At 49.6% G+C, this 22,117-nt stretch overlaps 9 protein-coding genes across 9 annotated transcripts; 3 read left to right on the forward strand and 6 right to left on the reverse strand.

Moving 5' to 3' along the window:
• Window positions 1–740: 740 nt before the first annotated feature.
• On the forward strand, window positions 741–1,679 carry J7337_004455 (uncharacterized protein; the record flags this gene model as incomplete). Its single annotated transcript, XM_044822149.1, has 3 exons — window positions 741–744; window positions 797–909; window positions 963–1,679. 3 exons carry the CDS (start codon window positions 741–743, stop codon window positions 1,677–1,679), a joined length of 834 nt encoding a protein of 277 aa, XP_044683482.1.
• A 475-nt stretch (window positions 1,680–2,154) lies between these two features.
• J7337_004456 (uncharacterized protein) lies at window positions 2,155–3,062 on the reverse strand (the record flags this gene model as incomplete). The annotated part of the gene is made up of 3 exons (XM_044822150.1): window positions 2,155–2,370; window positions 2,433–2,685; window positions 2,734–3,062. 3 exons carry the CDS (start codon window positions 3,060–3,062, stop codon window positions 2,155–2,157), a joined length of 798 nt encoding a protein of 265 aa, XP_044683483.1.
• A 1,721-nt stretch (window positions 3,063–4,783) lies between these two features.
• Window positions 4,784–5,648, reverse strand: IDI1 (isopentenyl-diphosphate delta-isomerase idi1; the record flags this gene model as incomplete). Its single annotated transcript, XM_044822151.1, has 3 exons — window positions 4,784–5,016; window positions 5,068–5,406; window positions 5,459–5,648. The coding sequence occupies 3 exons, from the start codon at window positions 5,646–5,648 to the stop codon at window positions 4,784–4,786; spliced, it is 762 nt and encodes a 253-aa protein (XP_044683484.1).
• Window positions 5,649–6,700: 1,052 nt separating this feature from the next.
• On the forward strand, window positions 6,701–7,995 carry END3 (endocytosis defective- protein; the record flags this gene model as incomplete). The annotated part of the gene is made up of 3 exons (XM_044822152.1): window positions 6,701–6,937; window positions 6,990–7,224; window positions 7,274–7,995. 3 exons carry the CDS (start codon window positions 6,701–6,703, stop codon window positions 7,993–7,995), a joined length of 1,194 nt encoding a protein of 397 aa, XP_044683485.1.
• A 106-nt stretch (window positions 7,996–8,101) lies between these two features.
• J7337_004459 (uncharacterized protein) lies at window positions 8,102–9,282 on the reverse strand (the record flags this gene model as incomplete). Its single annotated transcript, XM_044822153.1, has 2 exons — window positions 8,102–9,109; window positions 9,166–9,282. 2 exons carry the CDS (start codon window positions 9,280–9,282, stop codon window positions 8,102–8,104), a joined length of 1,125 nt encoding a protein of 374 aa, XP_044683486.1.
• Window positions 9,283–10,120: 838 nt separating this feature from the next.
• J7337_004460 (uncharacterized protein) lies at window positions 10,121–10,528 on the forward strand (the record flags this gene model as incomplete). Its single annotated transcript, XM_044822154.1, has 2 exons — window positions 10,121–10,246; window positions 10,376–10,528. The coding sequence occupies 2 exons, from the start codon at window positions 10,121–10,123 to the stop codon at window positions 10,526–10,528; spliced, it is 279 nt and encodes a 92-aa protein (XP_044683487.1).
• Window positions 10,529–11,836: 1,308 nt separating this feature from the next.
• On the reverse strand, window positions 11,837–12,694 carry J7337_004461 (uncharacterized protein; the record flags this gene model as incomplete). The annotated part of the gene is made up of 2 exons (XM_044822155.1): window positions 11,837–12,339; window positions 12,412–12,694. 2 exons carry the CDS (start codon window positions 12,692–12,694, stop codon window positions 11,837–11,839), a joined length of 786 nt encoding a protein of 261 aa, XP_044683488.1.
• Window positions 12,695–15,543: 2,849 nt separating this feature from the next.
• On the reverse strand, window positions 15,544–16,884 carry J7337_004462 (uncharacterized protein; the record flags this gene model as incomplete). Its single annotated transcript, XM_044822156.1, has 3 exons — window positions 15,544–15,844; window positions 15,909–16,742; window positions 16,790–16,884. 3 exons carry the CDS (start codon window positions 16,882–16,884, stop codon window positions 15,544–15,546), a joined length of 1,230 nt encoding a protein of 409 aa, XP_044683489.1.
• Window positions 16,885–21,367: 4,483 nt separating this feature from the next.
• On the reverse strand, window positions 21,368–21,909 carry J7337_004463 (uncharacterized protein; the record flags this gene model as incomplete). Its single annotated transcript, XM_044822157.1, has 2 exons — window positions 21,368–21,640; window positions 21,703–21,909. The coding sequence occupies 2 exons, from the start codon at window positions 21,907–21,909 to the stop codon at window positions 21,368–21,370; spliced, it is 480 nt and encodes a 159-aa protein (XP_044683490.1).
• Between the last annotated feature and the right edge of the window lie 208 nt (window positions 21,910–22,117).

The raw sequence follows: 22,117 nt of genomic DNA on the forward strand, positions 1-22,117 counted from the left end.
AAATAAGAGGAGAAAGTTGTTGATGTCAGAAGCAACTACGGACGGATACAGTGGCCGATGGCCGAACGATGTAGGGTGTGATTGCGGCAAGTACCTTGGAAGGAAGGAAACCTGGAGAAACACGGGGGCCAACGCCGAAGCCGGGGATCGATTGGCAGCAGCTCCACAGTTCCTGCCGAGGTTCAAGCTACTAACCTATCCGTACCCGTTGCTAGTCACGGTGATCATTTTTATATATCAAATGATGTGATGCCAACACAGGAAAAGCCGGCGGAGAAGCTTCGGAAAGCTGTGGCATATTCTAAGTGATGCCATAGATTTCCATCCAAGTCATTGCCGCGTGTCTAGATGGAACATGGCTATTTGGTAGGGAGTCGGCAGATGCATGATCGCCTACCGTATTGGGAGAGGTCCAAGGATATCTCGGGCTGACAGAGACAGCAACCGGGAATCAACAAGGGGACACTCTGTATCAACTTCTTCTTTGTGCTACTATCATAGAACAAAGCATATGTTGCTTCCGCATGAGTTGATGGATAAGGTAGGTAGGTATATAATTCCCAAGCACGTGCCTGCTATCCCATAACATCGATGACTAAGGAAAAGCCAATGCCCCACACAGCCAAGGCGGGGCATCATGGAACCCATTAAACTCAGGCGCGTTTTAACGCGTCTCTTGATCTTCACGTCCTTACCGTGAGCTCTGTCTAGCCCAACTCAAACATCACACAACCACAATAATGTGTAAGTACGCTACAAGACACCCATTTTCTGCAATTCTGACTCTTCTTCAAAGCTGCTTACTCTGGATTCACAAAAACAAGCTATGGCGCCCAAGGGGGTGACGATTCTGGCGGCTTCTTCGCTGGTGGTTCACAACAGGGCAGTCAAGGCGGCGCCGGCGGCAAGGTACATCACACTCTCTTCAACCGATATTTACCACTGTTTCTCATATCTACTAGTCATACCAGGACGAATCCTTGCGGCCTGTCACAATCAAGCAGATCCTCGACGCCGAAGAGGCATACGCTGGCGCAGACTTCAAAATCGACGGTTCCCCTGTGACACAGATCACATTCGTCGGACAGATTCGCAAGATCCAACCTCAACCTACAAATATCACCCTCAACATCGACGACGGAACCGGTATGATTGAGGTCAAGAAGTGGATCGACGTCGACAAGCAGGACGATGCTGATCCCGGTTTCGAGCTGGAGTCTCACGTTCGTATTTGGGGTCGTCTCAAGTCCTTCAACAACAAGCGCCATGTCGGAGCTCATGTTATTAGGCCTGTGGCGGATTACAACGAGGTCAACTATCACATGCTCGAGGCTACATACGTTCATCTCTATTTTACCAAGGGCCCTCTCGGTGGTCAAGGTGGCGCCAATGGAGACGGAGATAGCATGTTCGTGGATGGTGGTGGCTACAATGACAATGGAGGCGGCAACGCTGGCCAGGCGCCTACTAAGCTCGCTGGCTGCAGTGGGCTTGCCAAGAAGATGTTCAACTTCATGAACGACACCCCTGGTGGCAATGAAGGTGTCCATCTCAACGTCATCACCAACTCTACTGGCATGTCAGTGCGGGACGCTCTCACCGCTGCTGACGAATTGCTTGGCCAGGGTCTTATCTACACCACAGTTGATGACGAGACATGGGCAATCCTCGAATACTAACATCAGAATTGAGTTTACGAGGGATGGACTGCGAGAAGGGCAATTTACACGGAATACAAACAACAAAAGCTAGGTGCACGGTGTTTACGGTTACAGGAGGGACCAGCTTATGAAGGAATGACAATCTTATATCGGTTATTTCTCTCTAATGAATGACTCGAGCTAGTTGGCGCACTGCAAAAACAGAAGAGATAGACAGCTATTGCGGTAGAGACTGTCGACATGTGTTGGCAACACGAAATGGCCAGAACCATATCTGCTTCATATCATCAAAAGATGCCGATGCCCAAAAGAATGAAAAGAGTCAACGAACTCGGTGTACAACTAACGCAAATTCTCGCGCAACCAGAACTCACATCACAACACATTTGTTCCAATCTTCTTGCTCATGGATGAGGTTCTGGATATCCTCAACCTCTTCGACTTCAGCCTCCGACCCTGTGTCGACATTTGGAAGGATCAGAGGCTCGTCTCCCTAGAACTTGACTGCGTTGCTGACGGCAGAAACGATAACAGAGCTGCAAGCGGGGCGAGTCTTCTGAGGCTCGCGAACCATGATCCACATCGTGATGGGCTCGGAGCCTCCCTCAAAGACGACGTCACGTTTGACCTCGAAACCGAACTTGGCGTAGTAGCCGTTGTTATGTTCGGTGCTGGACTCGAGATACATGGGACGCTGTTCGGCATCGGCCTGGCTCCTGTTAGTTTTCTCTAGTGGTGGAAGGCAGGACAAAAGCTCATCAACTGCAGTACCTTGGCGACCATATCGCGGATCAGTTTTCCGGCATAACCTCTGCCTTGGGCATTAGGCTTGGTACCGATGTAGACGAGATAATAGCAATCCTGGTTCCTTTCGCCCATGACCTCTTCCTTGGTCTGGTCCAGAACAGGGATCATCTCATTGTAGTATCGTCTCCGTCCTTCAGCTGACAGTTGATAGTATAGCTTCCACATACCACTGCGAAGGCTAGTCCACCAGTCGTCCATCTGCTGACCCGGAGCAAGCCTGGAATACTGTTAAATCAGATTGCGGTTATAGTCGTGGTTCACGTACCAAAGGGCTACAGCATCATAGTCCGACCCGATGGTTGTCACCATTCCCTTGTAGCAGTGCGCTGCAACCATATAGGTCATATAGTCGACATGAAGCTTCCACTTTTGTTCATCCGAATAATCTGCCATGTCGTCACCGTCGAGTACATACTGACTCATGGCATCGGTTGCAAAGGCCTGGGCCAGCGCACTACCAGCTGCCGCAGACTCGTTCACATTAACGAAACGAACAGAGGTTTCCCAGGTAGATGGTATGAGGGAGCGTCGCCGCCACTTGGCCAACGTCCCAGAGCCATGGATACCACTTTTACTATTCTTGCTGATCTCCATGATGGCAGTCTAACCGGTACTGGATTTATTCGCTGTACCTAAGGGCCCCTTCCTGGTCATGAAAGGGGCGCCATCGCGTATTAAGCATGATAAGTTCGTTGCCCAAGCATCCAGACTCACATTGTATATTCTGACAATTATCGCCCGTGTGAACTCGTGATAGTTGAGTTCTGCAAACGGACGTAAACCTCGAGGGATGACGGAGACAATTAAGGCTGGTTCGAACTTCAACCGACATCAAGGTGGTACTTGAGCGGGCCAGGCTCGAGATCACGGCTTAGTAGAAGGGGGATGTATCGAACAAAGTTCGTCGACGAAGCGGTCAAGCCTTTCGAAAGTTCACGAGAATGGATAGAAGTCTTGTCAAGTGGGAGTGTTTCAAGGTTTCAGCACAATAGTCAACGACCGTCAACTGTGCAAAGAAGTTGAGTGCAGCAAGCAGCACGTGGTAGCAGCAATAGCAAGACGCCGAGTTGGCTATTCTTCAAAGCAGCCTCCTCTGGGAGAGGGCTTAGCAAGATATCCTGACTGAGGGTCCTGTTAGTGGCCAGCAGCTGTTATCTGGTCAAGGGGGAGGGCTTCAGCAAAGTAAGTGTCTGTGGAAGAGATGTGGGTGACTGAGTTGACAGGTGAGGAACAAAGAGGAGCTGAGAGATAGGAAATGTTCGGGGTATTAAGTAGGGCGAGTCCTAGTTACGCAGTGTGGGCCTCGAGATGGGCAGCATAGATACGGAGCGCCTCTAGGTGGGAACCAAGACTCCATTGGCCAGATGATGCATGACAGCTCCCATCGTGGGGTATTGACTAGCTTCGGGATCCATTCTGAGACAGTGAGTAGCGAGTCTGGAATTGAGGCGAGATAGTAGCACAGTGTTTGCTGACAAGACGACGATCATAGACCACATGATCAGCTGCGACACCGTGGGGGTGACGCTGTCGTTGCACGGCCAAAGCAGATTGTGAAGTCCGGGTCCCGAGATACTCCAATCAATTGTGCAGTTATAGACTAGATAGAATACAGTCGAACTGAAGCACAGAAGTCGCGGGTTCCGTGCAAGGATATAATGTCAGGTGCAGTGACATAGCCAAGTCAAGGCTCAAGCCACCAGCAGCTGAGTGCGGAGAGATTGAAAACCCTTGATTTGAGAAGCCAAGGAAGCCCGTCATTGGCCCCGATGTTCCAGTTGGATGCAGTCGCAGGACCCCAATCTGAAATGGTCGTAGTAGGCGTTGTCAAAGAGCATCATGCATGTTGTGTGTTGGTGGATGGCCACGGCTTGCGACGGCGCCAGGACTCACTAATCTTTTGTCAGTACAGTGTCATTTGATAAGACTCACCACCGGTATGTCATGCCGGATGATGCGGAGAACCGAAGCATCATGATCCTGTGTCATTGGCTCGTACACGGGAGGTCGGTTCAAGATAACCATGTCCAACACGGCCCGGCCGTACTGAGTAAGTTTGAAACGCCGATTGGCCGTGTTGGTCATGATATACTCCATCTTGATGGGTGAATTTGGTAGTGAAACGGTCTCAAATTGAATGTGGCTCAGTTGCTCGTAAACATTAACGCAGCAAGATCTAACAACGGATATCTAGGCTGATTGATTGACTGACTGCAAAACCCAATGCATCGTATGCCAAGTCTGGGTCTGGCACTTACACTGCTTCTCCTTTCGTTTTGGGCATTTTCTCTCCTTGACTCGTTCTCCATATGCCGTTACATGCGTCGAATCTCCTGCTCGTTCATGTACTTATTCAAGCCGGAATCGAGGTTCTGCCACCACTCAAAGAGCATGGAGTTGCAAATGAGCTTGAACCAAGGTGTGAAAACCAGGCTGGGGTCGTCGAATTGTTGCTTGAGCTTCTCAGGAGTGACGTATTGTGTATCTCTGACCTCGTTCTTGTTGATGTCGAGATCGACGTTGGCCTTGATGAAGAGGATGTAGTCAACTGCGCCGGCCATTAGATACTGTAACATTTAATGATATCGGATGTACATACTCTCGTGCTCACCCCACTTGCCGTCGCTGGGGGCCTTGTAGTGGATTCGGGTGAGGAAATGGAAATCCTCAAAGGGAACCTGCTCCTTCTTGATACCCAACTCGTGCTCAAGCTTGCGTTGAGCAGCTCGCTTGACACCGGCGATAGAGTCTTCGAGGGTAGCGCCAGTCTCGGTAGGGATGTGGAGAGGATGGGAGCAGCAAGTGTTTGTCCACATATCGGGGAAGGTGATCTTTTCGGTTGCGCGCTGCTGAAGGAGGAGCTCGTTCTTGTCGTTGAAGAGGAAAACGGAAAAGGCGCGGTGGAGGAGGCCCTTATCGATGTTGGTCATGAGATGGCCTTGTAGTCCAAGTTAGTAGAGAGTATTGAATAGTGGTGCAGTTTCCCTTACAGATCTTCTTGCTGGCGGTACCGATTGGCTTGTCGTTCTCGTCGAGGACGATGCAGACCTCATCCATAAGACGGATTTGCTCCTCGTCATGACCGGAGAGAGGCTCTGAGCTGGTGTCGATGTCCGGGAAGAGACGGAGCATAGATTCGGCCGTGATAGGCTGGGTTGTGGTGGTAGTTGTTGTAGACATGGTGATTCAAATGGCAGAAGAGTCTGGGCTATTGAGAAGAAGCAGTTCGCGATGTTCTCCAAACAGACAGAGAGTATACATATATATATAAGGAACAGGGTCAAGCGGTCTGAAGAAAGGATTAATTTAAAGGGTCATTTGTTTCGCGCCTTCTTTAGCATTTGCCCCTCCAAAAAGTTATCGGGTGTGGCACCCGTACCCCTCTACCCGCTACTGCAGGCCCACAACCTTGTGAATCAGCCATTGAGAGCTGAGTTTATGGGGGTTCTCTCCAGGTCCCTTCCTCATTTGGCAGTGGGGCTCAACCACTCAAAGCCTGGACTGTGGCTGTTGGCCAGTGACTCTCGGTGAACCTCTTCTTGTTTTAGCGTATGTACAAGTATGCCTGGGCTACCAGATGATGGTTAAAGGACTCAACTATTAGCTACTAACTAAAACATGCAAATTATCCTCCTCCTACTATAAAGCGCAAGTTCATGATGAACTACCATATTCACGACCAGCAGTAACTTGGACAGTACATGCCCTTGGCGAACTACAGCTTCGATCACAGGCTGGGCTTGGAGAGTGGTGATGGTAATGGATCCTGTTCCATAAACTCACGAGTGGCTCAGATGCATCTTGAGCATCGCTCTGTCAAGAGTGACATATCGTCAAGTCTTGCTGGAACAAGAGTAAATTGAATAAGTGATGCCAATGACTTACATGCTCTATCCTCTCTCACTGATCAGCAAACTTTCTTTCTTACCAGTAAGATTATGCGCTAATTTGGATATTGGCTAAGCGGGGGCCGCAGATGCATCAGGGGAAATGCAGGCCTGTCCCAGCGTGGCTGGAGAGCTGCCTTCGTCATTCAACCTCCAGCTCACTCTAATCTTGACCATAGAACCTCCATCTTTGCCTTTCCGCTAATTCAATATCCTCTGCGGTCGCCGCCAAAACGATTGCCTCTATCTTTCTCTAATCCGGTTTAATTAGAGCGCCCTTTTATTTTTCCCCTCGACTTCGAACAATAACTCCACGCGGCAGCCCATAGCCCCCCAGACGTGACCATGGCTCCCAAGATCGAGGCGCAGGAAATTGAGACGTACTGGAATATCTTCTCTACACGAACAGGAGGCGGCAAGTTCCTTACAGGTGAACAAGCCGCTCCTGTTCTGAAGAACAGTGGCCTCCGAGATGATCAGCTAGAACGAGTGTGGGATCTTGCGGACGTGGATAATGATGGAAACCTTGATTTCGAGGAGTTTTGCGTTGCCATGCGCATTATCTTTGATATCCTCAACGGAGTATGGCACGGTAGCTCAGAGGTTCTTTGGCTTTGTAACTTACGAATTTCAGGAATACGCGGATGTGCCGACAACATTGCCCGACTGGCTTGTCCCTGAGTCCAAGGCTCATCTCGTGCAGGCTGGCCAAGCTATCACCGGAAAGTCAGTACAGTTCGAGCAGGTTGAGGACGACTCGGAAGACCTGGGGCTCAAAGACGGATTCGAGTGGTACATGAAGCCTGCGGACAAGGCCAAATACGAGCAGATCTACCAGGAGAACCGAGATATGCGCGGCGAGGTGGATTGTATGTCTATGGCAGCCCGATGTTCGGAAAATAAAACTAACGACTATAGTCCATGCGCTCAGTGATCTTTACGAATCCCTTGACGTTCCCGATACTGATGTCCGATCCGCCTGGAATCTAATCAACCCCTCGGCGCAATCGACTATCAACAAGGATGCTTGTCTCGCATTCCTACATATCCTCAACTACCGACACGAGGGCTTCCGAATTCCCCGTACCGTTCCGGCCTCGCTTCGATCGAGCTTTGAGCGCAACCAGATTGATTATCAAGTCGACAATCAGCGAACAGGCGCTAACTCGCGATGGGCCACCAAGGCCGACGATACCACGAGCACCGGCCGCAAGGCTAAGTTTGGCGATCAATACCTAACGCGCCTGGGTCGAAGCGGCTTCAAGAGCTCGGGCACGGATTTCTCGACGGAAAAGACGGAGGACTGGGAAGAGGTTCGACTGAAGCGCAAGCTCCAGGACCTCGAGGATAAGATAAAGAAGGTGGAGGAGATTGCGGAACGTCGGAAAGGTGGCAAACGCGATTCTAAGCCTGCACTTGTTAAGAAGGAACTCGATCAATTGCTCGAATACAAGCGACGAGAACTTCGGGAATTGGAAGAGGGAACTGGTAAGAGCGCGGCTGGAGGAAGTCTCAAGAGCATACAGGAAGATCTCCAGACAGTCCGGGAGCAGGTTGAGGGTCTAGAGAACCACTTGAGAACACGAGAGCAAGTTCTTGAGCAGATCAGGCGGGAGATTGAAGACGAGAAGAGAGGATAGGCGAACTAATTAGGTTATGGGTGTGGGTATGTTGCTTTTTCTTTGTAGGAATATCATGGCGCTTTCTTGAATAGGATATAAGGCATTGCACTACACATATTTTCAATCACCACATACTTCCGTTGACGTACTTCTTGGTACGTTCGAGACCTAATGTACGACCCTTGACGGCCCATACCGCAAGCGATGGCATCGGGACTTTGCCTAGGCGCCCAGCTCCGCGACTCCGACCTGTGGCGCATAGAAAAGCATCGACTCGAGGACCACTCACAGGCTGTGGTTCCTTGCCTTTGAGTACCAGGTCAATGTTCTTGAAGACGCCGGCAGCCTGAGCCTCCGTGATCAAGAATGCGGCGCGAGGCTTGGATACGACGTCTCCAACTGCCCATACGCCCTCTACATTCTTAACGCGCATCTCATCGTCCACGTCAACGTAGCCCTGCTTGGTGAGCCACTCCTTGGGCAGGAACCCAGAATTTGGCTTCAATCCCATCGTCGCGAGGAATAAATCTGTCACCAACTCCTCTCCATTGGATAGCTTCACCAACGTCTTGCCGTCCGGTAGTTCCGTCGTGTCCTCGGATCGTACACCAGCACGGATCTCAACGCCAAGGCGCTTCAGCTCAGACTCAACACTGCCAGCGATCTGGTCGCCTGCGACAACTTTGTCCTCAGCTGAGATGAGTAGAACGGTAGTCGAGGGATAAGCATACTGAATCTCGCCCGCGAGTTCAACGCCTGTGGCTCCGGCACCGGCGACAACAATATGCGTAGCCTTTTCAACCTTTTCAGCTGTGCTGTGAAGGCTTTCCACGAGCTCTTCGTGCGAGCCGGAAGCTTTCCAAGGGAGTGAGGGATCAACGGTTTCGGCACCGGTAGCAATGACAAGATGATCATATTTGAGCACGGTCTTCTGGTCAGCACCGGCATCCGTATCGACTGTTACAGTACGGGCCGTATGATCAACGCCGGAAGCGGTGCCGACAATGAACTCAACGCTGCCGGCAGGATACTGGTCCAGGCCTGGCTTGATAGGCGCAAAAATCTCATCATCGTTTATAACGCCAGGGACAATGGCGCGAACAGAAGCTAGGTTCCAGTAAAAATGGCTGCTCTGTAAGCTTGTCAGTATCAATGGCGTAAAGAGAACAGAATTTGTTGAGTGAGTACCTTTGAGACCAGTATAACTTTGAGATCTTGCTCACGAGGTCGCGTGTACTTGAGTAGTTGGTGGGTGACGGCCATACCGCCTAGGCTACCGCCTAATACGACGACGGTCTTTGTCATGATTGCTCAATTGATGTGAAGTGAGCTTGATGGTTATTTCTTGGAGGTTTGTGGCACTCTTTATCAAAATTGAGTAGCTCATGTAACGTGTAGATAACGTCGGAGAGACATGTGAGCTGTGAAAGTTTAAAGCCGAGCGAGCATGATTGTTCCGCTCCCGATGGTCTTGGAGCAATACTAAGCTCGCCTATGACGAGTTCAAGGCTGTGTAACGAAAAGATGTTCCGGAACGGCCTATGTTTCAGGCTCGCCGGATACTGCAATATCTGATTTGAGGCTATCGTAGCTTCAGCTGGTGTTATTCATGTGGCCTATCTATTCTGTTCTGGTCTCTTGTTCAGTCTCAGGCCCCGAGGTGGGGAGCTCTCGAAGCTTGCTTGTGCTCATGCTTTGCATCCGATTTTGATGTATAGGTACCTTAGGAAGTATTAGCAAAGCATTGTCTGTAATCTTTCGTTATACCTCTACCATAATAAATGATATATCTCCAAGAATTAGACTACCTATAGACCCACGTGCCTCTCTTTACCATCCATTCAGTCTCAATTAAGCTGTATCCAGCTCCTTCCTTCCCTCGGCAGATCCCCTTCTCATCTCACTTAAGGAAGGTAGAGAAGGTCCCCCCCAAAGTAACCAATCGCAGATCACGACGTCACTCAGCGCACCTTGGCCCCTAAGCCCCTCCATCGAATCCCATGACCCCGCTATAACCCGCACGACAGGAGAAGCCAAGTTAAGTTCCTCAACAAACACCCCAACAGCTCTTCTCTTTCTTACTCTCTTCTCCAAACTTGATTCTTCCAATAACTTCAACAACTTTCTCATATCCACGCCCACCATGTCTGAATCTTTCCAGAAGGCCGTCGAAGACTCCAAGAAGCTTACCTCTAAGCCCAACACCGACGATCTTCTCAGGCTCTACGGTAGAATCTCTCTGATCCATATCTTCGACCTCTCAGCTAACGTTCTCAGGACTCTACAAGGTCGCCAACGGTGAGGACTTCTCCGCTGCTACCGCCCCCGGCATGTTCGACCTCAAGGAAAGTTGAGAAGCCTATATTGCTTGCCTACGACGAACTAACACCGCTTTCAGGGCAAGGCCAAGTACAACGCCTGGAAGAAGGCTGCCGAGGAGGAGAAGCTCACCCCCGATGCCGCTCAGGCCAAGTACGTTGAGCTGGTTGAGGAGCTCAAGGAGAAATGCGGCTACGATGCCAACAAGGTCCCCGAGGCCGTTGGCAACTAAGTGTCCAAATCACCACTTCGAATAGACAAACCTCTACGACAGAACAACTCAAGAGCAGGAATATCTAAACGCATATGAGACCATACAATGTTGGAGTCAGATCAGATGGGAGAAGCCCTTTCGTGGTTCCTTTTACGCTGCCTATAACACGCATCGTATTTAGCTGTCGAGATAAATCATACCCTTTCGTTTTGCGCCATTGATGCCGTCCAGATTTCCACAGCAGTACTCGTATCGTACCAGGACTACGACCTTGTGTGTTATGTGTTCCTTGGTGGGCAACATGTCATGGGATTTCGCTCCCGGTCACATGTGACATCACTCACAGCTGACGGTGATTCCCAAACTTGGTGGTGCATTATCACGTAATACTACTCAACCCATGCATGACATTGCGGCGTCGCAGGACTTGAGAGTCTTGTAGGAGAATTTACAACTTCGTTGCCTGGAGTCCCAATTCGACCTTGACCTTCCGCCTCAAATGTCATTGCATAAGGTGTTACAATATCCTTATTGATGGTCTATGGAGACAGATCTCCAGATGTGATGTGCGTAAATCAATACAACCTAGGACATGGACATGAGCTACTATTGAGCTATGCTACTCCGTAGACCGTCAACAAATCATCCAGTCCCTAACACAAAACAGCAGTACCACAGTCCAGGATCTATCAAGTTAGCTGCAGCTCATTCGCGCATGGCGCATCGAGAAGAATGGATATATGAGACTTGCATACTTGCTATTTTCAACGACTCACATTTGTTACGACAATTTCACAAATAGGCGCCACTGTTCCTCTTCATTGTATAGAATGTTTAGGTTGAATTGTGTGCAATGTCGAGTAAAATTGTCTACCAGGGCAATTAATAATGTCAAGTATACGAGGCGGAGACTAAGCTCTCGCAACGTGACGAATGGTAAATAAGTTTAAGGTGTAATAAGGTATACGAAAACCGAATACCGATTGTAAGAATGTATGTTCCAAGCGCTGAGCGTTTCTCATTTCGTTTCAACTCGTCCTCCTCAGGCTCTTTTCCTAGCCAACCAAAAAACCAAGCCGATCAACTCCGGTTGAAGACGTAAACAGAATGGGGGATATCGAAAAAGGGGGTATTTCATCAGAAGATTAATGCAGCTCGACATTGCACCACGTGTTTTGTTTTCAATCCACCTCTTACTTGGCGTGTTCCACGCATAAAGCCTTTCGTTGCTTTCTTCATCATTGAGTCATTATTCGCGACGACGCATGAGCGTCATTTTGGGTGGTATCTCGCGAAAACCAGTGTTTCCACGGGGAAGTATGCGACTTAGAGAAGGGCGAAGAAGCCAGCAGCAGCGAGGAGCATGGCGCTCACGCCGGTGAGGGAAGCACCACTGCTAATGGTGGAAGGCTCAACAGAGCCGGGAGCAGACTCAGATGGCTGAGTAGGCGCGGCAGTGGCGATGGTGCTGTTGGAACCACTCCAAGCCGTGCTGTAGCCAGAGCTAGGGGCAACAATGGTGGTCTTAGCAGCCTTGGTCGTGGTCTTAGCGACAGCAGACTTGGTGGTGGTAGCAGGCTCAGGGCTGGCAAGAGAGGTACTGGTGATGTAGACGGTTGTTGAAGTGGTCTCTAGGGCGGAGGTGATGGTAGGAGCAGCAGTGGTAGTAGCAACGGTGGGAGCAGCGGTGGAGGTCATGAGCTTCTCGGTCTTGAGGCCGTCCTTAACGCCGTACGCCTTGGCACACTGAGCAAGATCCATAGATTCAGGGCAACACCAGGTCTGAGCCTTGGTGTCATGAGAGCAGTAGTAACCTTCATCGCAAGAGTCTAAAGAGATAGTTAGTATTCGGTCTACTCTAGGAAAAAGACTCATAGATGAATGAGTCTAGATGTACATACTTCCAGTGCCGTCAAAGCAGCAAGACTGTTTAACGGTAGGGTTGAAACAGTGGGTAGATTCATCCTCAGAAGGGCAAGACTCGTAACCAGCACCACAAGCCTCAGCGCAAGTGTCACCGCCGCCACCACAGACTGACTGATCAGGCTGGTATCCGGGAGTAGAACGGCGAGCGAGGCTAAGACCCTCAACGGGTGCCTTGACCAGCTTGTAGGGCTGGGGCTCAGCAGCAACGTTGCTGGCACAAGCCAGGAAAGCGATGGAAGCGATGGTTCGGAAAAGCATCTTGTCAGACGAGCAAAAAGGCTTGAATTCGATGAAGTCGAAGTTGAAGTTGAGCTTGGTTGGCTTATACGAGTCCGATCTGGCAGACAGGGAGGAGAGCCACAAACAGGGTATACCGATGATGGTGGAGAAGGCGGTTTTGCGTTGAGCGGTAAGCGAGTGAGTGAATACCAGATAAAACTAGGATCAGAGTATAAACGACTGGTGTTGTTGTTGTTAAAGAACGGAACGAGTATCGATAAAAGGACGATTCTCTAGGATAGCAGGGACGACAACAAGGACGAGCGAAGAGGTGTGTGAGGGAAGATCAAAAGATGAAGTCGTCGAGAAGGGGGCACATTCATGTAAGTACTAGTAGAGGCAGCGAGAGACTGGGCCACGCCAAGCCCAAGGAAGGAAGGGCTCTCTGTCTCTCTCGTCTCTCGGGAAGCAGCAGCAATGGATGGAACCTTCAAAAACTCGACCCTTCCTTCCCTGGCAAATGGGGACGGGATTCAAGGCCGTGATAGGCTGGTCCAAACGGAGCATCATGCAGAAGCAGTCTGGCCCTGCAGTGGTTCTGTTCCCGGGGGTAACAAGGACAGGGGCCCCCTAATGCTTCTGATATTTCTTTAATTTAAAACGCCCATCGTGGTTTGCTTCAATCACCACCAACCCGCGGACAACAAGAAAAACACCATGCCCAATATGGATGGGCCGGGGGGCAACGGGACCTGATACGGAGGCTGCTTGATGGCTTGAGCGTTTTGTGACAGGAACAAGATGTTTGAAAGGCATGGATATAGGGTTTTGTGTTGAAACAGCTATCGAAGATAAATAGCAGATGCAACCTTGGAGCGAAAAGGTAAAACAAGACGATACCACATGGTTTTGTGGTGCGACTTGTTTCTTCTGCTCTCCTTTGAAATGATCGCCAGCTTGGGCAAATGACAGCTGTTAGTAGAGACAAACTAACGAGTTGAGTTGATAGATTTGAGAGCTCAGGTTAATTAGCCGCCCACTTACAACAACAGCAGGCCAAGCCAAGCCAAGCCAAGCCCTACTGGGCCATAGTGCAATAGAGCGCAATCTTGGAGAATGGATGTGTTGGTCTCTCGCCCGAACTCAAGAGTCAATCTTGCATATACTTTACCGAAAAATGCCAGGTCCCTTTTGACGTCAAAGGGTGATATTCCTTCAAATAGCGATCAGCCTCTTCTTTGCTGACCTCTCAGGTCCCGGCTATTGTCTTGTCTCTATGAGGGGGAAAAAAGAAGAGACAGCGCGCATGGTGGTGTTGCCTTTTACGGCAGGTACCTGAGACTGAATATTGGGGCATGTCACTCATTGTAGCCTGTGAGTGGCTGATCTGAGCACCTCACTGTACCTACCTTAGGTATGTCAGTCGTGTAACTCCAGGGGTCTAGTGGGAGGCTGCAGGTACTACCCGAGGCCCGTTGCGCTAAGAGCCCGCCTGACGCAGGAACAGGAACAAAGACTTGGCGTCCTTTGATCGAGTAAGGTAGGTACGTATCGGATGATATTCATTGTTCTCTTAGACAACGGATTGTCTAAAGAATGACAACTTAGTAGGTACCTAGATACTAGCCTAAAAGCAAGATACCTTAGGTACTCGATATAGAATATCACATTCTCTATCGATTTGGTTCATTCACATATAATTCGCGAGTGCTTTGACTTTCACTTTCTCATCCACACAATTCTATTGGCTCTCTCTCACAGGACTGACGACCAACCCTCGTCTCTCTTTTTCGCTCAGTGGGCTTGGTTGGCATAGGTTTCAGGTTATTTAAACGACAAGGTCATGCGCCATTAACTCAACCACTGAACCCACAGAGCAGCCAATTGGCAGGGGTTCAAGGCCTAGACCCAGTAACGTCAGTGGCAATCTTAATTTCAATGCGAGTCTGTTCCCAGACTAACCAAACCAGCCTGAGCGTCTATTGACTGACCTTTGCGCGACTCGATCACTTTGCTAGCCTCCGTACTCCTTAGACTCTATGGCTCTGTTGTAACTACAAGTACGTACTCCGTACATGAGTACGATATCGTGGTGCCATGAATCTTTTGGCGGCGGCTGAAATAAACTTTCATACTGATGTCACGATGAGAACATCATGGCTGCTGTGCTGTCTTCGCATAAATCCACTGACAACTCATCGTCGGCTTCCCGCAGACGCTTAGACGGTTACATCAACAACGCACCTGGACAGCACAAGTCCAAGGAACACGTAGGTCAGCTCCCAATGATTGAGCTGGCATAATCGACATGCAACTACCCATAAGGACCAGTGACTCTTAACACCACATCATCTATCTTCCCATCACTCTCGGCTTCAAAGAAAGCAGCCTCTTCCATAGCGTTCACTAGCAAAAGACTCGCGCTTGTCAGTGCTTCTTAGCTCTAGCTAATGTCCTATAGATTGGTCTTCATCTCGATATCTATTGACGAGAGATGGCGTTGTCCGGAGCACTTGGTGACTCGATCTAGTTCAACTTAATTTGGCCAGTTCTTAGGATCGTCAGCTAATGCAGCGATCGACCACCTGGATCAGGGTTAATAAATCAATTACTCGAACTGTTGTACGGTGAGCGGACAAAAAGATCCGACTCTCCTTCTACCAGACCTCCAAGAGACGCCCGAAAGAAACACATTACCTTACGTACTTGCACAAGCACGACGTATCCCCATCCTTTAGTCTCCTAACCACTGTCTAGTACAAGATAGCTAGGACGCACTTCATACATAGATATATAATACAGGCGTTTCAAACATCGCCTTGGATTCCATCCGCCGAGGATGGATGTTCTCCTTCAGCCGTAGTCGATCTTTGCGATGAAGCTCCCATCTAGTCGGCTTCATCACCACCCATTTTGGCAATCCATTTGTTCATGTGAGAGAACTTGTCTTCAAATGTCTTCTGGAGCTTCTCCCCTGCAAGCCACATTGGGTCTCCCTTCTTCCAGTACGTGAAGCAGTTGTCGAAAATCTGACGTACGTCTGCAACGAACTCCTCGTCGCTAGTATACTCCTTACGATCCATCTTAGCCTTGATCGTAGTAAGGTCCATTGGTCGCTTGACCTTATCGAAGTAGTCAGGCACGCCATCCTCGACGGGTTCAACAGCGTCTCTGAAAGGGCCGACGAGTCTGGTCCAGAATCCTATCTCCAAGTTAGTGATTGTATTCGGCTTCAGAAGCGTCAGAGGTGAACTTGCCAGGTCCGGACAGCATTCTTGTCAGCAGGTCCGAGCAGAAATCCAGCTTTTGTGATGTGGTAAAGTCTCGTCCTTCGGTATAGCCAGCGCCAGTCTTTCGTCGAGGCGCGGGCTTAGGCAAGGAGCCACGGGCTTTGATCGATCGATCTACTGATGCTGGAGCACTGACTGGTCCACCGCTCGCTCGTCGGCTCCTCTTGGCATCATTCTCGGGCTCGTCCTCCAGATAATGAACGTTCTTTCGAGGTGTCGCAGAAGGAACAGCACCGGTGGCTGATGCTTCGGGAGCGGGAACCGTGTCGAAGGAACTCATGGCAACGACAAGCTCGCTGAGCACTTCCTGCGGTAGCGACTTGGCAAATTCTGCTCGAGCGTCCGAAAAGCGCATGTACTCGGCGGTCCATGACAGCAGTAGCTTTCGAATCGATGAGCCTTCAGGAGTATCCTTCCAGACCTGGATGAGAAGGGGTGTAGCTGGGATTGATTCCGTGATTCGACGACAGTCAATCATCGCGGTAAGAGCTTTGTCACAGAGTCCCTTGATATTGATCTTATGACCAAGCTTCCAGAGTCCAACAAGAGCCTCGTACGATGGGAGATTCGCCTCATCCGCAATCACCTTGTCCATGTAAAGGAAGTGCTGAGCCAGTCCAAATATTTCCTTTGTGGTCTCAGGAAGCTTGACTATGTGCTCAATCTTGTCATCAGGTGTGGTTCCTGAAAAGTGCTTTTCGTAGAATTCGGATCGAGAGCAGAGCAAATCTTTCTGTATGCCGAAAGGAGTCTCATCAGGACCAACGAGGATGATGACGAACGTGGGATGTGGTTCGCTACTTGATGTCAATATGTGTTCATAGGACGGCATCGATAAACGTACAGCCAGGAGAATGGCTTCTTCTCGATTTTGACATCTTCAACCTTGGTCTCCGTGGGAACTGAGGCACGAACCTCTTCGTTTTGAGTTTCGGACATGATGTCGATGTGATGTGCGAAAACGATATCCCACAAAATATTTCGTGTGGTATACTGTCGAGGTCTTGAGTTGGGTCGAGTGACTGAGCAAAGCAAATCTGAATCAGTGGTAAGCCTGGAACCTTATTCACGGACAACCGAACAGTGGCACGATGGCAGTGTCAGGAGGATGAAGTATTTGTGCACAGAACAACCCCAAATAAACCCCTGCTCAATTGAATATGAAATTCGAGTCTCAGCCTCGCCAAGAATCGCACAATTTTGAGAAAGAGTTTGATGCAGTGAAATAGGGAGGCCATCTTACTCGGGTCTTCTTTGTTCTCATCCACCGCTCGTTTCGCCGTCTCTTGAAGCCTTGCGTCAATTGAAACGCATCTGCAGGCCTTTCGATATAAGATATCTCTAGATTTTGATGTCGATTGATGAAAAAGGACGGCAAATGATGAGTTGAACTTAATCTTCACTTCTGCCCTGATTCAAGTGAATGTGAAGCTAAGAAAGAAGTCGCGATGAGATTGTTGGCCAATAAGATCACGGGGCGACTCCAGAGAGGGATCGGCCTGCAGATTGTCCGTTTCCGGCTCACCTTGGCCTAGGATAGTTGGTTACCCTAGATCTATACTTTTGACATCCAATTCTCGGCCAAGACTCAGTACTATAGATACGGACAACAACTTTGAGTTTACCTTATGTTATGAATATGCTGCTATTGAGGGTTAAGTTGACTATTACTGATGCCAAGTAACCGGGAATTGCGTTATGCGTCATAATGTGATTTCGTTCTCATTGATTATTGTCTTCCTTCACAGCACGCAATGTTTAAACAACATCATATTACCCTCTTAACATCACCTTTGCACAACCACTCGTGACTCTAATCAACCCCAGGCCACTCATTTTCACATACAACAGTTACTGGAAACTCCAAACCTACCGATACTCCCCACTGCACCCGTGCACGAAGGTCAAAATAAGTAACGGGGTTCTGTCATACGATACTGATGCATGTCTCGGAATACTGTGAGCTTCACGGCAAGTTCAAAATAGATACCAACCACATGCCGAGGATATCTTAGACAATGCTTGCTGATATCAGAAGTTTCGGGAGTTGTTTCTTGTTTCTTTTATTATGCACCATATTGAGTATAGTACTGGACATGGTTCTGGAAGATGCTCAAACAAAGCATCCAGCAGACTTGCCAGGCACATCTGTATGTTTCATGCAAGTCCCCTCGCGGCTGGCTAAAGCTCGAAGCTTCTATCCAAGCTCATGGATAACATCAATGCAGTTGGGTTAGTGTATCAACCCGAATGGAGAAATGGCATGGTCAAAAATCATGCAGTACTCAATCTCAACATGATCGTCAGTACAGAGATCCATGTGGCAACAGAATAATCATCGAGCCAGTCAACTACAGACCTGGAACGCTCTCCAAACATGCGACCCACTGGGATCAGCAAAAGAGCGTACGACAATCTGTGAGCTGTGACACAATGCAGCCCGAACCTCATATCTCGGCGACGTGAGGAAACAAAGATACATAACACGTATCCAGGTGGATACATAAACTCGCTCCTGGGGGTATACTAGAGAGTCTGTTTCTGTGGGGACCCCATGGTTTCTCATCCCCAGAATTATACTGCAAGCCTGCTATCTATTCACGGGGAGTCTGGGGACAAAGCTGTTGACTGATTAATGCGCATACGTAGTCGGCAAACCAAATGTTGAGCCGGACTACTAATATAGAGTATCCGTCACGCGTTCTTCAAATCACCAGAGTCCGGGTGCCCGGTAATGGGACCGTAGTTGATTCCATCCGTTGGGGAGTGCCGAGGAAGGTGTTCCGGATGATACGATCGCACAGTACGCCGCCAAAGCCCGTGTTCCACATCACGCGATATTGTCCGCAGTCTTCATGATGCCCTACCGTAGTCAAGTTCCCCAGACCTCAACGTAGCACCGGTATCCATATTTATATACAGATAGACACTGGGGAAAAAGCAAAACAAAGGAAGGAGAAAAGCAAGTGGAAGAATGCGGTGCATTTCCCGTGGGGTCAATGTAGCAAGATCGTTGGCCATCTGCCGTGCATATGCCGATAAGGCATCCAAGTTGGAGGTCTACGGAAAGCAAGGAACCAACAACTGTGATTGGAAGTATCAAGAGCTCGAACTTCCGGGGCACTCGAAAGATCAGGCCAGAAGCTGGTCAAGGCGCATGCTTCAACATTCCACATCTCGCGGGGTTCGCCTCGCGACAGCTTCAAGGCATTTCACCGATAATCCTCAATTGGATGAGCAAATTGACTGAGGGGGGCACCTAGCCCTGTCGATCCACTGAGCCTTGAAACCCTCAACAAGCGGCGACATGATGCCTGACATGGCAAGTTCTCTGGCACAGAAAGGTCGCTGTTGCAGTGGTTGGGGATATCTCCGAGAAGTTATCCGCTGCCATCGGCCCATGCTGATGGATAATAATCGTCTGAGTGCCTTGTAGACGTACCCTGGTCTTGAATGGATACTCTTTTCACACACAACTGAATGATGCATGCCTGCCCATGGAAACGACTTGACCTAGGCACTGCTGTGGGGAATCAAATCAATGACAAGAAGTTGAGTCGTGGTATCCGTATAGCACAGCAGTAAAAGTTCAATGCACCTTAAGCCGCTCGCTGCCGTGAGCAATTGCCTGTCGAAGCCTACATGAGGCTGCTGAATTCTACACCGCTGACCCTGTAGCTATCCACAACCTTCCAAAATGGAAGTTGTTCAACATGTATGGGGGAGAATGCGTCGCTAGTTGATCTGTGTCGTTTTTGAAGTATCGCGAGTGCGACAAATATTTGAGCAAAGGCCAACAAATTCCCATATGGCGGGCATGTCTCGGCACGACTGCAAACCATGGTCCCGTAGCATTGTGAGGCAGAGGCTAGTGGCCTTCTAGAGCAGCACCCACTCCAATCGAATCTCGGCCCAACTTGCGTGAATCCTAGATCGTGAGATCTGCCGTGGGCCTGAAGTCATGCTAGTGCACATCCCGTATTCTGTGCAGTGAAGAAAGCCAAGTCATTGGTGAGAATGCAGATGCGATTCAACAAGAAAAAGCCACGACGGCGGTGTGTGGTCAAACGTCCGCAAACCCGTGAAATCTCCAAGACCCCTGGTGCCTGGCCTGGGTTCAAAAATTTTCCTTTTCACTTCACCCCCAGCAGCTGCCATAAATCTTGGTGATTGATTTGTCGAGTAGATGAACATGCAACATTGAATCCTCTCGGCCACCAATATCGCACTTGCCCAGATGGGACTCAACTGGTGCATTCTAAATCACCACGCAGACCGTCGTTATTGGAGGCTGGGGATTGATTTATCCACGCAACAGAGCGCACTGGGTTTCAAGACTGCGCATTGTATCCATAACAAGGAAGCAAAACACGGGTTTGCATTGCGCATATAATACTGTCGCATGCATTGCATGCGCCGTAGTGTGGTATCGCTGGTCGAGACATGAATGGCAAATCATTTCAAGTCAAGAGCCATTGAGCAAGATGGGCGCTGTACATGTACATAGGACAGACGGTGATAGCGCCATCCATGCTGGGAACTCCTGCGTCATTCGTCCAGTCAGCCATGCTTCTGTGCATCTTCTCCCGGGCTTCTTTTCTCCAAACACTTGGCTTTTCAGTCCACGAGGTTGAGTGTCCACGTTTTCTTCAGCAAAATCGCCACCATCAATGGTACAGAAATAAGGGGCCGTAAAGAAAATCTCTGGGATGAACGTATCAGGAGCCTTCAACAACCAGGTCGGAAGGGTGGTGTGTGTGTACAAAACCCGGGGGCAGAAACAAAGCACACAAGTATCTTTTCCCCGTAGGTACTTCAAGATCCCCTTCAGAGAGCGACCGGCCCGGTGGAGCACGCACCTCCAAGCGCCACGTTAGGAGAGTAAAACCTCTGCCAGCCGCCCAACCGTTGTTCATTCTTGGGTGACCTGTATGGAGAAACGCCAAGTAAAGCTATGCTTGTTTGGGGGACCTAGGTCCTGAGGTTGTGTGTTCGTAGAAAATTCTTAACCTTCGAGAAGCATGTCTTCGTCCTGGGACCATGCTAGCCATGAAGCATGACGAAATACCTCCCACCACGAATTACGATGCTTTACCTCATCAGACTACGGCCGGACTTGTCCGAAGCTTCCTGGCAACCCGATCATGGCCCAGCAAACATGATGCGCGGCTTTATTGTGGCTCCCAGCAATCCCAGTTTGCGCTGTTTTCTTGCTCAAGGCGGAGCCGCCATGGCTATCTGATAAAGGGGCTCGAGTTTTCCTTCATTTCGCTCCGTGGGGATATCTTGACTTCTCCGTCCCGCTGTGAGGCTCTGCGTAGTCTGCCCATACTGCTTTACAGTCTGGAATGCTCGGTGCTTCACCGGTGCCGAGACTATGCCCCAACAATCCCCAGACTCCACACAGACGCCGTCCAGAGCCTCATTTCATGATCGATTCATCATCAGTGACAGGCTCTTCTTGTTCGCTGTTTTCGTCTTCGCTTTGACCGATGTCTTGGCCCAAAATGAGGTCTTCACTGCCTTGCCACTGAGGCGGAGGCGCCGGCATGGCCGCTTCATCTTCATCTGCCCATCCATAATCCTCGTCATCCTCACTATCAGGAACCTCGAGTTCTGTTTGTCCAAGCTTTCGCTTGTTTCGGGCTAACTCAAAGGTTTGTAATGCTTCGTAGGGAACCTGGCTGACACCGTCCTGTAAACATCAAGTAAGTCCCTATTTGCTGGCTCGAGGATTCGGTGCCTGACAGAACGTACCAACCCCACTTTAAATGCGACGACATTCTCCACGACCTCCTGGCATGCCTTTCCGTCCAGTTTTTGCAGACCTGCCAGGAAGACGCTTGTAAGATTGTTCTCTTGCCAGGCCCAGTCTCGAAACATGACAAGTCGAGTCGAAATCCCTTGTTCCCATACACTGGCATTGACCGCGGCTGTCAACGTTGCACCCTTTTCTGAATGCATTTTTGTTGCACACTGAGACAGAACCACAACTGCACAATTTCTAGTTGCAGCAAGCTTGTGGAGAGCATTCACGATCGAAATTAATGCTTGTGTTCGCTTCGCAGATGGATTTGGACCTGTGTAAACGTTAACCAGACTCTGGAACGGCGAGAACGTATTTACTTACCCTTGTTGCTCTTAGATGTAGCTTTGCCATCATGGGACTTTG

Source organism: Fusarium musae, chromosome 3 (genome assembly GCF_019915245.1).
Source record: "Fusarium musae strain F31 chromosome 3, whole genome shotgun sequence".
NCBI lineage: Eukaryota > Fungi > Ascomycota > Sordariomycetes > Hypocreales > Nectriaceae > Fusarium > Fusarium musae.